At 41.7% G+C, this 12,207-nt stretch overlaps 1 protein-coding gene across 3 annotated transcripts; it reads right to left on the bottom strand.

Moving 5' to 3' along the window:
- Positions 1 to 379: 379 nt before the first annotated feature.
- On the bottom strand, positions 380 to 11,852 carry ID4 (inhibitor of DNA binding 4, HLH protein). 3 transcript variants are annotated; one of them, XM_018559638.1, is made up of 4 exons: positions 11,849 to 11,852; positions 2,930 to 3,300; positions 1,290 to 1,350; positions 380 to 463 (listed from the first exon to the last, which is right to left on the bottom strand). In XM_018559638.1, the coding sequence occupies exons 2-3, from the start codon at positions 3,275 to 3,277 to the stop codon at positions 1,303 to 1,305; spliced, it is 396 nt and encodes a 131-aa protein (XP_018415140.1). In that variant the 5' UTR covers positions 3,278 to 3,300; positions 11,849 to 11,852; the 3' UTR covers positions 380 to 463; positions 1,290 to 1,302. The 3 variants fall into 3 exon arrangements, with proteins under 3 accessions (XP_018415140.1, XP_018415139.1, XP_018415138.1); XM_018559637.1 differs by lacking the exon at positions 11,849 to 11,852 and adding an exon at positions 7,087 to 7,093; XM_018559636.1 differs by lacking the exon at positions 11,849 to 11,852 and having other exon boundaries at positions 2,930 to 3,343.
- Positions 11,853 to 12,207: the final 355 nt, after the last annotated feature.

Here is a 12,207-nt window from a genome sequence, read left to right as displayed (position 1 = left end):
TTCCTGCAGGGAAAAGAAAATTCCCTTGCCCGATAAAATCATCTATTTTAAACAATAGATGCAAAAAAAAAAAGACAAAATATCTACAATACTCTGGTAGATTAGTAAAGCTTGAGATTTCAATTTCAGTTGTCCATTGGATAGCATATGCTTTCTATGATGCACTCCCCCCAATCCCCACACCCCCATACTCCATCAGTTCAGGGACTTCCACAGTGCAAGGACAATTCACGTCTGTTGTAACAAGATGATGAGAAGGACAGTGTTAAGTGGCATGAGCGTGCACAAATGGCGGACAGCTATATTCTCCGTAGTGTGTAGAAGCGATGTGTAGATTGCTTTTTCCCTCTTTTGTCTGGTGACTGTTTTTTTTATTTTTTTTCCTTTCCCCTCCCTTATTCTCTAATTTGTCTCTCTCTTTCTCTCTGTGCTCCTCCTGGCTCTGGATTTGCCTGCTGCACACCTGTGGAAGAGGAATGAATAGAGGGGGTGTGTGAACCATTCTGCTCCAGACTGACTGGCGCCACCAACAAAACACAAGACATGCTTGATCAACAACCCAAAACAAACCAGGTCAAACTACAAGCACAGCTCCCAAGCCAGCCCGAGCATAGGAACGCAGCTGCAATGGACTGCTCAGTCCATGCTGTGTCTCTGCCATCGGGGCTGTGTCTTATCTAGTCTGACCCCCACCCAGGGCTGTATTTAAACACTGGGCTGCTCTAGGCACACCTGAAAGATGAAGCTGTTTTTGGACAGACTATGCGTCTTGTGTCACATCATTAGTTTAGTAAAAAAAATAATGCCATGACGTGCTAAGGGAGGCAGCTTGTGGTCTGCGTTAACAGCAGGGCTTCTTCAACTATAAAGAGACTTATGTCTCTCCTAACGTTCCCTACAAAGGTCTCCTTATAAATTTAGAAAAAAAATAAAATAAAACACAATATGTAAATATTGAAGCTGGATGCTGCCCCTTCTAACCCTGCTGCCCCAGGCTCTGGTCCACGAGTGCCATGATAGCAGATACAGCCCTGCCCCCACCCCAGGGGAAAAAAAACCCATCTCCTCTAATGTAATACAATCTACAAAAAAAAAGGAGGGGGGGAACACAAAAATCAGGAACTGCCTTTACATTCAACATAAATCTGCCAGATTAAACATTAACCATTGTCTGGGCTGCTATTCTGACTTTCGGTCAATCAATCACATAATGACATGAGATGGCTATCTTGGATAGACTGCTAGCACAAGCCATAGCAATCAGGAGTAAGCAAAAGTTGAAGACTCACCTTAAAAGACATTCTAGAGACACAGTATACTGTCTCCCTGTTTGTTCACAACTGATGCAGCCTGCGATTAAAAAGAAAAAAAAAGAGATATAGATGGGTTGTCGGAGAGCAAGTCATGCAGATAGAAAGTATACAGTCAGTGATGGATCATAGCATGACCACTGGCTGCCTAGAGTAGACTGTGACAGGTCACACTCCAGCGATCAGAGCATCACACAAAAGGCTCAATTCACAAAGCTAACACACCAGGATAAGGATCTTATTTTGAAAAAAAAAGTGACAGTTATTTTCAATGAGATTTCAAAAGTACAGTAACATGGATGAAAATAAAGACCTTTATCCTTGAGCTAGGGCTTTGTGATTTGAGCCTGATCATCTTGGCCTGCCTGCTTCTCATTAAAATCTGACATAGTCCAGGCAATTGGCATGGAGCAACGGACTTCACAGCTACAGTGGGCTCAGGGTGACAAGGAGCTTTACAGCTTAACTGGGCTCAGGGTGACAAGGGGCTTCACAGCTAAAGTGGGCTCAGGGTGACAGGGAGCTTTGCAGCTGAACTGGGCTCAGAGTGAAAATGGGCTTCACAGCTTAACTGGTTTGAGGGTGACAAGGGGCTTCACAGCTAAACTGGGTTCAGGTTGACAAGGGGCTTCACAGCTAAACCAGGTTCAGGGTGACAAGGAGCTTCACAGCTAAACCGGGTTCATGGTGACAAGAGGCTTCACACCTAAACTGGGTTCAGGGTGATAAGGGGCTTCACGGCTAAACCGGGTTGAGGGTGGCAAGGGGCTTCACAGCTTAACCGGGTTCAGGGTGACAAGGGGCTTCATAGCTAAACTGGGCTCATGGTGACAAGGGGCTTTACAGCTAAACCGGGTTCAGGGTGACAAGGGGCTTCACACTTAAACTGGGCTCATGGTGACAAGGGGCTTTACAGCTAAACCGGGTTCAGGGTGACAAGGGGCTTTACAGCTAAACTGGGTTCACGGCGACAAGGGGCTTCACACATAAACTGGGTTCATGGTGATACGGGGCTTCACAGCTAAACTAAACTCAGGGTGCCAAGGGGCTTCTCACATAAACTGGGTTCATGGTGCCAAGGGGCTTCTCATATAAAACGAGGTTAAGGGTGACAAGGGGCTTCACACATAAACTGGGTTCAGGGTGACAAGGGGCTTCACACAAAAACTGGGCTCAGGGTTCAGGGCAAGGGGCTTCACAGCTGGGAAAGAGCCATCCCAAGCAATGAGAAATCCACATTCACTGTATCTGCTAATGAATACGATTGCAACACATTTTCATAGAAACAAAATTATATAAACAAGAAGAAGAGCCAGCTGCTTTCCACTCATCATGGACAAAACTACTGCTTTCTGTTTCAAGAGGGAACTTGCAGAAATAAATAAGCCATAGCAGAGAAGTGAAAGTGCTCGTTCTCCCTGTGTGGGACTGATGGAGAAGAGAGGATCCTTGTGTCAGGTGGATCTGCCCTTTGTCACATGCCAGAGCTGTCATTAGAGCGGCTGAGTTCAGTGAGCGGGTGTAGCGGCGCCGCAGCAGTCGCGCAGCATCTGACATGTGAAGCCCAGACCAGCCTCGCCTGCACAATACAGCGGTCTAGGTGGGTGGCCGTCTCTTACCGGGTCATTATTGAGGTCCGTTAGCGGGGTTCTGGCAGGTGCTTGCTGTCTGAGCAGAGCAGGGTGTGTGTCCAGTGCCAGCTGCAGGTCCAGGATGTAGTCAATGACATGCTGCAGGATCTCCACTTTGCTGACTTTTTTGTTCTGCGGAATGGTGGGCACCAGCCTTTTCAGCCGGCTGTAACAGTCATTCATGTCATACTGCAGGCACAGGGACCCCTCTTCTTCCATCTTGTAAGCAGCTACACCGAGGCTGTGCTCGGAGAGGCAATGCAGAGCCAGCTCCCCGCACACACCCGGCGCCGGGGCTTTCCTACTATGGGGGCGAACGGGGCTCACAGCTTTCATGGCGAGCTCTGCGCAGGACACCGCTTATCTCTGCCGTTCAGCTGATCTGCAGCATGCGACGCTTTAATCCAAGGCAGAGACCAGATGGAGCTCCTTCTTCTTCTTCACAGCAGTTCCTTAATAGGTGCGATGTGACAGCGAGCGGATGACAGCGCGATGTGCAGAGTCTCTACCAGACAACGATCGCTCCCTACTCCCTGCTCTGCAGCCTCAGCTCTGCCTCTCTGCTGCCTTATTTAAAGCATGGAGCTGGTGGGGAGGAGGGCGAGGATAGGGAAGGGAGGAGTGTAAGGGAGGGGTAGAGGAGGAGGAGGAGGAGGAGAGGGGGGGGGGACCAGGCACTGACATGGGGGTGAGACCGCGATCAGGAACTGGGAACAGCTACTGACTTCTCACCCATCGCTCTCCATACGTTCTGCCATTTGAATAAAGCATCAGTCAAAGTTTTAGGATAGCCAAAGAAATAGGAAGGTTAGCAGATCATTGTGTGAAATCATAGGAGGAGGTGACATGGAAGGACATTCACAGTAATCACAATGGCATTGTACAAGGCAATGGTCAGTGCTGGGAATTGATGGCTTATGATCTGCATGGCTACAATAAAGCATCATGGCTGTAGTTTATGGAGAAAAACAGTTACTTTACATATCCCTGTACTGTATAGCTCACTGACAATATTTGAAATCAATGAGGTTTACTTGGATTAATACGATGGCAATTGGATTATGTATGTAGGCAGCTCTCTGCATATATTGATTCTAGCGATATACTGCTTGCACAGACATCTCTCCCTTCCTCTTTCCCTCCCCTCTCTTCTCCCCCCTCTTCTCTCTCTCTCTCTCTCTCTCTCTCTCTCCTTCTCTCTCCTGTCTTCTCTCTGTCTCTCCTATCTTTTATTTTCACCTCTCTCTCTCCTATCTTTTTTTTTTTTTTACCTCTCTCTCCTGTCTTCTCTCTCTGTCTTTGCTATTTTTTATTTTTATCTTTCTCTCTCCTGTCTTCTCTCTTCTTCTCTCCTGTCTTCTGTTTCTCTCCTGTTTTCTCTCTCTGTCTCTCCTCTTTTATTTTTACCTCTTTCTCTCTTCTTCTCTCCTGTCTTCTGTTTCTCTCCTGTTTTCTCTCTCTGTCTCTCCTACCTTTTATTTTTATCTCTCTCCTGTCTTCTGTCTCTCTCCTGTCTTCTCTCTCTGTCTCTTCTACCTTTTATTTTTACCTCTCTCTCTCTCTCCCGTCTTCTCTCTTATTCTCTCCTGACTTTTCTCTCTTTTTCTCTTCTGTCTCTCTCCTGCCTTCTCTCTCTGTCTCTATTTTTTATTTTTACCTCCCTCTCCTGCCTTTTCTCTTCTTCTTTTTTTCTCTCTCTCTCTCTCTCCATCTCTCTCCCTCTCTCGCTCTCTCTCTCCCTCTCTCCATCTTTTCTTTCTACCTTTCTCTCCTGTCTTTTCTCTCCCCTCTCTTTTCTTCCCTCAATCCTTCTCTCTCTCATTCTTCCCTCTTTTCTTTTTGCCTCCTCTCTTCTCTTTAACACTTTATCTTCTCTCCCTCCCCTGTCTTTTCCCTTTATCTCTTCTGTCTCTCTTCTCCCCTGCCTTCCAATCTTTTCTTTTTACATCTCTCTCTCTCTTTCTCTCTCTCACCCAACTATTCTTCTTCCCCCTGTCTTCTCTCTAGTTCCCCCATGTTTCATTTTACATCACTCTCTCTCCCTCCTCCGCCATATTTTCTTTTTACCTCTGTCTTTTCTATATTCTCTTTCTTTTTCTCCCCTGCCTTCTATCCCTCCTTCTCCTATCTTTTCTTCTTACATCGCTCTCTCTCTCTTCCTACTTCTCCCCATTATTTTTTTGTATCTCTCTTTCCTATCGCCTCTCACTTTTTCTCCTGTTTTCTCTCTCTCCTTCTGCCATATTTTCTCTCTATCTCTCTTTATTCTCTCTTCTTATTTCTCTTCTTTCTCTCTCTAGTTCTGGAGACATCCAAATTGGTCTTGATTCAGTAGTAATGTTGTTTTATTAACTTCCTTACTCTACCCACGACCCTTTCATTAATTTATTTCCATTTTTCATCTTCTGTACCTGTCTTTACCGCTATTGAAATATATCAGATTTGCATAGTTTATTTTTAAAATGCAAGGAATTCTAGACATGATAAAGACAATCAAGATGAATGCTACGGGGTTATCTTCTGAACCAAGTCATTAAAACATGCCAAAGGGAACACACAGTGATAGATGTGCCTGTTGTCAAGTAGATATCACTAAGAGTTGCAACTATAGTGTTTGGTGTGCAGGTGAAACATAATTACATAGTAATGAGACATTACCCTCCAAGGAGCAGAATGGCCTGCTCGCTACCATTTCCAGTGACACAAATGTCGATGACGGGGTTTATTTGCAAAATGGGTTTTTATGACCAAGAAAGCACCTGCCTCTGAAATGCATTGTGTCATACAAAAGATCCCATGTTTTGCTTCATTGTCTTTACCTAATGTATCTGAAAGATCTTTGTTATACATAAAAAAAGAACTACTATTTTCAGTATTTTACATTTCTATGTATCATTCGTACATAGAAATTTGATAAATTTTACATTTGATAAAATCAGTAATATTTTAGCACTAGCGTGGTAGCCTGCTAAAATTAAAATGTATGTCCAGCCATAGCTTTTTTTTTTTAGTTTTGGATAGAGTGGCGAAGGGTTAGAACCCATTTGTTTTGTAACTGTGTTTCAGGACGCATTTAGGAGGAGAATTATACATTTTCCCTCACTTCCTGTTCTGCTGATGTTTTTTACTGAGACGAAGTTTGGGGAACTCTCCAACAGTAAAAGTCCATATGCCCATCGCATTCCCGAACACTTAAGAATGAGCAGGTGGGTGCAGCGGTGTTTGACCGATGACACCATCACATTCACATGATATGAATAGAACACCAGCACTCCAACAGTACGGCCCCTTTCACCCGGGCAGTCAGATCAGGTCCGCTATCAGTTTTCCAGCAGACCCGATAGGATGCCCAATGCTAGTCTATGGGCAGCCATGTCTAAATGGACGGGCGTCTGTTTACAGCTGGCTATCTCACACTCTAGCAAGTTCCAGAAAGACGTGTAGATGTGTCTTTGGTGAAGGCCTTTGGGCAGATTCCAGTCTAACAAATATAAGGCAGGCATTATGTCAATTTGTTGCAAAAGTGGAAAAACTCCTTAGGTAGAGTAGGGGAAGCAGTTTTTATTTCTGTGTGTGTCCTCATTGGATATTTTCCCTCACTTCCTGTCTGGTGGAACCATTGTTTGAAGGACAGAATGTGAGGGTAAATCTCTCTAACCGAACCCCGGATAGCGATAAAGACTATTGCTATCAACACTTTCAGTGTTGATACCCCAATTGACATAGGGGGGAATTTATAAAAACTGGAGCAGATGTACAGTACATCGCAACCAATAAGCTTCTCTCTCCAGTTTCTTCAGTTAAGATTTAAAAATTAAACAGAGAAGCTGGTTGGTTGCCTTGCACAGCTGCTCCAGGTTTTGTCTGCTCGAGTTTTGATACATTCCCCTCATTGTATATTATAGTACGACTGCCAGGGAATTAGAACAGAAAATATAAACTAGATCAAATAGTACAACTGATTGTATTGGCCAGCATACGTGCCCTTATTAGGACCAATGTATTATTTTGTTAATGTCGAATCATTTCAGTTAAATGTACATGCCATTTAGCAGAAAACATCAGAGACAATTTTGTTCATACATTTTGATTTAAAAGAAGAAACCTTTAATAAAAGGAATACAGAGGCTCCCGTTGCTAATGACCTGGCTTTTATGTTAATCATTTGACATTCTGAGCCACTGAACTGGAACAAATATAAGATCAGAAATTCTGCCTTCTTGTGCTTCACTCCTTTTCTAGGTCAGTGACACAAAAAAATATTGAGGACAACTAACATTTCATGGTCTAGAGGTCAGCAATAGGAGCTCTAGTGCTTCACTTATAACAGGATACCTATCTAAACCCAAAAACAAAAATGTTAAATATTGACGTGTACCATTCTGTACATGTAGTGGCTGCATTCATTTTCTTTGTTTCAAGCTTTTTATCCTTTATTTTCACCTGCTGAACCTACCAGCAACACAGTTCCTGTCCAAGGGTAACAATGATCACTGTACTGTATTTATGGGGGAGCAGCACTGTCACCCCAGGATGCTCTCCTGATTTGGGCTACAAATACCTCTCCCTCAGTTTCATTACACAGGGAAGAGGGGTTCTGTAGTCCACAAATGATAGCTGGAAAAGCTGATAACATTGTTTGAGATTTCAGTTCAGTTATAAGGAGGCTGCATTTATGATTCTGTTCTTGGCTTGAAAAAAATGAATGAAGCCAATATAAGGAATTGAAAGCTGCAATATATTACATTTTTGTTCTTGGGTTTAGATATCCTTTTGGACTTATCCTGGCCATACATACAATTAATTACAATGTAATATTTACAGTATTAGCCGTATGTTAAACTTTACTGAAATCTCATTGCGTGTTGAGACATATACAGTAAAGCAATAAACCAACAAATGGACTAGTTTGGTTATTTAGGACATTTTCTCCAGCCTTTATTTAATGTATTCCTTTAAGATATTAAACTATGTGAAGATCTGCACTACACAGGAAAAGTGCCATTGCAGCAACTTTATGGAAGTAATGTGTAGGTTTTAGACCCCGTGGTTGGTCAATATCTAAGGACATTGGGTGCATCAAAACAAATGTTGGACAATTTGTTTCCTTTAGAATGTAAGCACAGCCTGAGTAGAAAGATATATCCCTTGGCAGCATGCTGTAGAGAAGGACCCTTGCATTTTGCATGAAAGCAGTGGTCTCTCTGCAGCGATCCATCATGCACCATGCTGAGTAAGATCTATAGCCCTTTAAACGAGAACTATGAGGTGAGTGCTTTTCACTCATCCTCATAGTTCTAGCCGACCTGTGACAATGGGGTCTATTCACAAAGCTGCCGAGGGCAGCCGAGTGAATGACCGATCAGAAGTGAAGTGAGCCAAACACTGTTCGGCTATTCACTTCAGGCTGGTACGGCTGATTTCAGCCGTACATCGGCTGAAATCAGCCGTACATCGGCTTGCTTCGTGTGGCTTCGAAACAGCCGAACATGCTCAGCATGTCCCCATTTTGAAGCCTTATATTGAAATAGCCAATAGTAATGTCCCAATGCTTTTGAATGGGACTTTTTTTTTTTCTCTATTCTGACATCGCTCCGTGTCAGAATAAAGACATAAGACAGAGCGGGGTTTTTCTCCTTGGCGGCCGGGAGCAGGAGACTGCTATACATTAATTGGTGTAGATCTGGGGCCAACATTTGTGTTTACTTATACCTACATACTAATAGCATACAAATATCATCTGTATGAACTGTGAATGTTTCTGGCTTAAAAGAGAACTATGCGGTAAGTGTTTTTCTCCATAGTTGTCTTTAGAGTCACGGGAGGACATATACTAATCTCCTCCCGTGAGCCAAAGCTCAGTATATAGTGGGCTATTGCCCACAATATACTGAGACCGCCGCAGCTGGGACAGATCCCAACAATACTGTCTGGATCCACCACACTGCGTAAGTGACAGCTGGCTCTGCCTATCTAGAGGCAGAGCCAGCTGGGGGTGTCTGTTCCTCCACTCAACGCTGGAGGACCGGAGAGGGGAGAGGGGAATCCCTGCGGGGAGCGGTGACTTACAAGCACCGCTCTCTGCTGGGGACATGATTGGAAAGTGAGCGAGAGGTGGTATGCTCACTTCTCGATCAATAGAGCCGACCTGTGACAGCTTCTTTGAACTATGGAAATCACTCACCTCATAGTTCTCCTTTAACTACTTTTTAGTTCTCAAATGATATGCTATAGCAGGGGTACGCCACTTCGTCACTCCGGCTGTTGTGGAACTACAAGTCCCACCAGGCATTGCAAGATTCTGACAGCCACAGGCAAGACTCCAAGAGGCAGAGTCAGGACGGGATTTGTAGCTTTTGCCACAGCTCAGGTGCCGAGGTTGCCCACCCCTGTGCTTCAGCCAATGAGATAGATTTGCATTAAAAGATCTACATTATTTTCAAACATACTTTTGGCAATTAAATGTGATGTTAGTAAATTGTACCATTCAATCCTCCAGTACCAAGTCCACCGTTCTACATTATTTTATAATGTCTATAATATATTTGGCAAAAGTTTACTTTAAATACACCCACATTGCCTCACACATAGCCAACAGTAACAAGTTTAGCCAGCAGACAAGTGAAATCATAGGACCACTAAATGTTATCTGTACCAGACTACTAAGTGCACAGAACAGGCATATGTCAAAATCGGCAGGGAAGGAACATGGTAACAAAACGCAGACATGTCCTTGCGGAAAAAATCTATTTAGAGGTTCAATCCCATATCTAGAATATAACGAAACCGATTGTCTGGTTCTGCCAGTACAACACCCTTTGATTGTCCTGAAGCCAGCTAATTGTTGAGAACGCCTGCCCTCCCTAGTTAATGAACTCTGCCCCACACCAGTCAGCAGCTGACCCATTTGTAGAATGTACTTTTGTGTTGGTGCTTCCGAGATCTGGTGGCTTCACAAAGGACCATCTATGATCCTAACAATGAAATTAATATGTTTTCTGCAGGTCAGGAGGGAAAACAATGCTTTTTGCTACACAGTAGTTGAATTAAACAAATACTTCAAATTCAGTGAATTATCCATCTCCATCATTTATCATGTTATAGTATTTTGCACAGTTAGAAGGTATATAATTTTCCTATGGATATCTTATGTTAGTATAATAGCATGTGAACCAAGGCTATCTATATGTCATGTACCCAGTCTACCAAACTACCTGCCTGGCCACCCTCCTATAACACAAATTACATGCTCATGGAGCAAATAGCAAATGAAAAGTTAGATATTACTTAGGTAAGTTTCAAAGCGATATATTTAAATGCCAGCACATTAGTAAACACTTACGTATTCCTTAGAAATAATGTTACAGAATTCTTATTGAAAACCCATATCTAATAAGAGAGAATATGGATCTAATGATCAATGAGAGCTTGCTTTTGGTCGGATGCATATATAAATATTTCATATAGTAATTTGAATAATTGGAGTGGTTTGCATATACAGAATCTAAATATAGATCAAGTAAATTATATGCAGTATTGGCTGGGGGAAAAAAAGGAGCAGGCGTTTGTTACAGATTACTAATTGCATTCTCCTTTCTATTCGTTACAATGACAGGTGTATATTTTTTACAGGAGGCAATAATTGCCACCAAAGCAGGCATGCACTTTCCAATTTGTACCACAAGAATCTATCACAGAAAAATTCATTAGTACATTGTAATGTAGAACAGCCTCTTTTATGGCTGTGAATATATAATTTATATCGTAGGTTAATGCAAAACATTGTTATCCTTAAAACATTCAATGAGATCTGAGTACAAGTAATGGCACAGCAGTTTACAATGTGTGAATATTTTCCTGTCTTATAATTCTGTAAGTTCCCTTTTATATTATTATACTTAACTTTTAAAATAGAAATTTCATTTTATCTTTATCTTTTTGCCAGATATTTTGCAAACTATATATTTGTGATAAAGATCATTCATATTACAAGTTATATTTATCATTGCCTGCATTATATTATTATATACAACAGGACTTTTTATTTTTTTTATATAACAGTGCCCTATTGGCATACCAATCAGGATGTTTTGTAGAATAAAGCAGGCAGATAGAACAAATATCAAGATCACTATTGCTTTTGTGATGGCTTTTATTTTACATTATCATATTTAATATTTTATTCTGTACAGTGTCACTAAATTTGCTGCCACTTAAATTATTACCAAAATTAAGCGGTGAAGTTTTTTTCTTTTTTTTGTGTGCGTGTATATACACAGAATACAATTTACCTAACTTACTGATAGAGCTATTGTCTTAAGATCACACACAATTAAAGATTTTTAAAGTATTGTAACAACTTGATTGCTCCTAATAGCATGTCATAATAAGCACCCTCTCAATCTCTTGCAAAAAGAGGCTTGCTAAATGAAATATAGCCAAGATCTACACAAGCAACATCTCCATGTCGTTTTGCAGCCATTACAAAACTAATGTGCTATGAGAACGTATGATAGCTCACACACGCACATTGGACACATATAATAAAAATCTGCAAATTGACATGGAAGTTATTGCATTCGTGTTGTTTTGCATATCTAAACAATAATGGATTGGTGTCAATTTTATTTTTAAACTAATGTTTTAAATCTTTTTTTTAATTAATAAAACATTATTTATTCAACAGATAGACGTATAATGCGGGTACACTCATGATGCTGGTTTTGAAGAACATACCAGGTTTTCTAAAGAGAGAGCACAGCAGTAGCTTTTCTCTTTGTAAGAAGATCTTAATACAACCCCTTAGGAATCGATAAGGTGGGTGGTGAGTCCTTCCTCCGACTCATTAATTTGTCTGCGTAATTTAGCTCTGTAAACATCAGGCTTTTCTTCAGCAACACAGTAAACCTGGATTCATACCCATGCATTTTTCTCCAGGATGCGTTTTCCAGTGTGAAGGCATCAAAATTAAAAATTAAAGGGATGTGGTGCATTTTCAATGAACATTGCAATGCACTTTGTATTTAATCATAATGTGCATCGTCATGTGCCTTTCATGCATCATAACGCGATGACGCGTGCCATGATGTACATTGATGCATGCCTTAACCCAATACGTTTTGATGTGTTTTAATTAATTTTGCTGGAAAAAGCATTAATCAAAAACGCAAAGGAATTAATCCAGCCATAAGATTAGCCTGGTAAACATGTGAATAAGTACTCAGAGCTCCACCAGCTAGCAGGAAATTGCACATATTAAATATTCA

This window comes from Nanorana parkeri, unplaced genomic scaffold, assembly GCF_000935625.1.
Source record: "Nanorana parkeri isolate BGI_ZX_2015 unplaced genomic scaffold, ASM93562v1 scaffold408, whole genome shotgun sequence".
NCBI lineage: Eukaryota > Metazoa > Chordata > Amphibia > Anura > Dicroglossidae > Nanorana > Nanorana parkeri.
The sequence above is the reverse complement of the archived record's forward strand: the minus strand, read 5'-3'. Positions and strand labels throughout refer to the sequence as shown.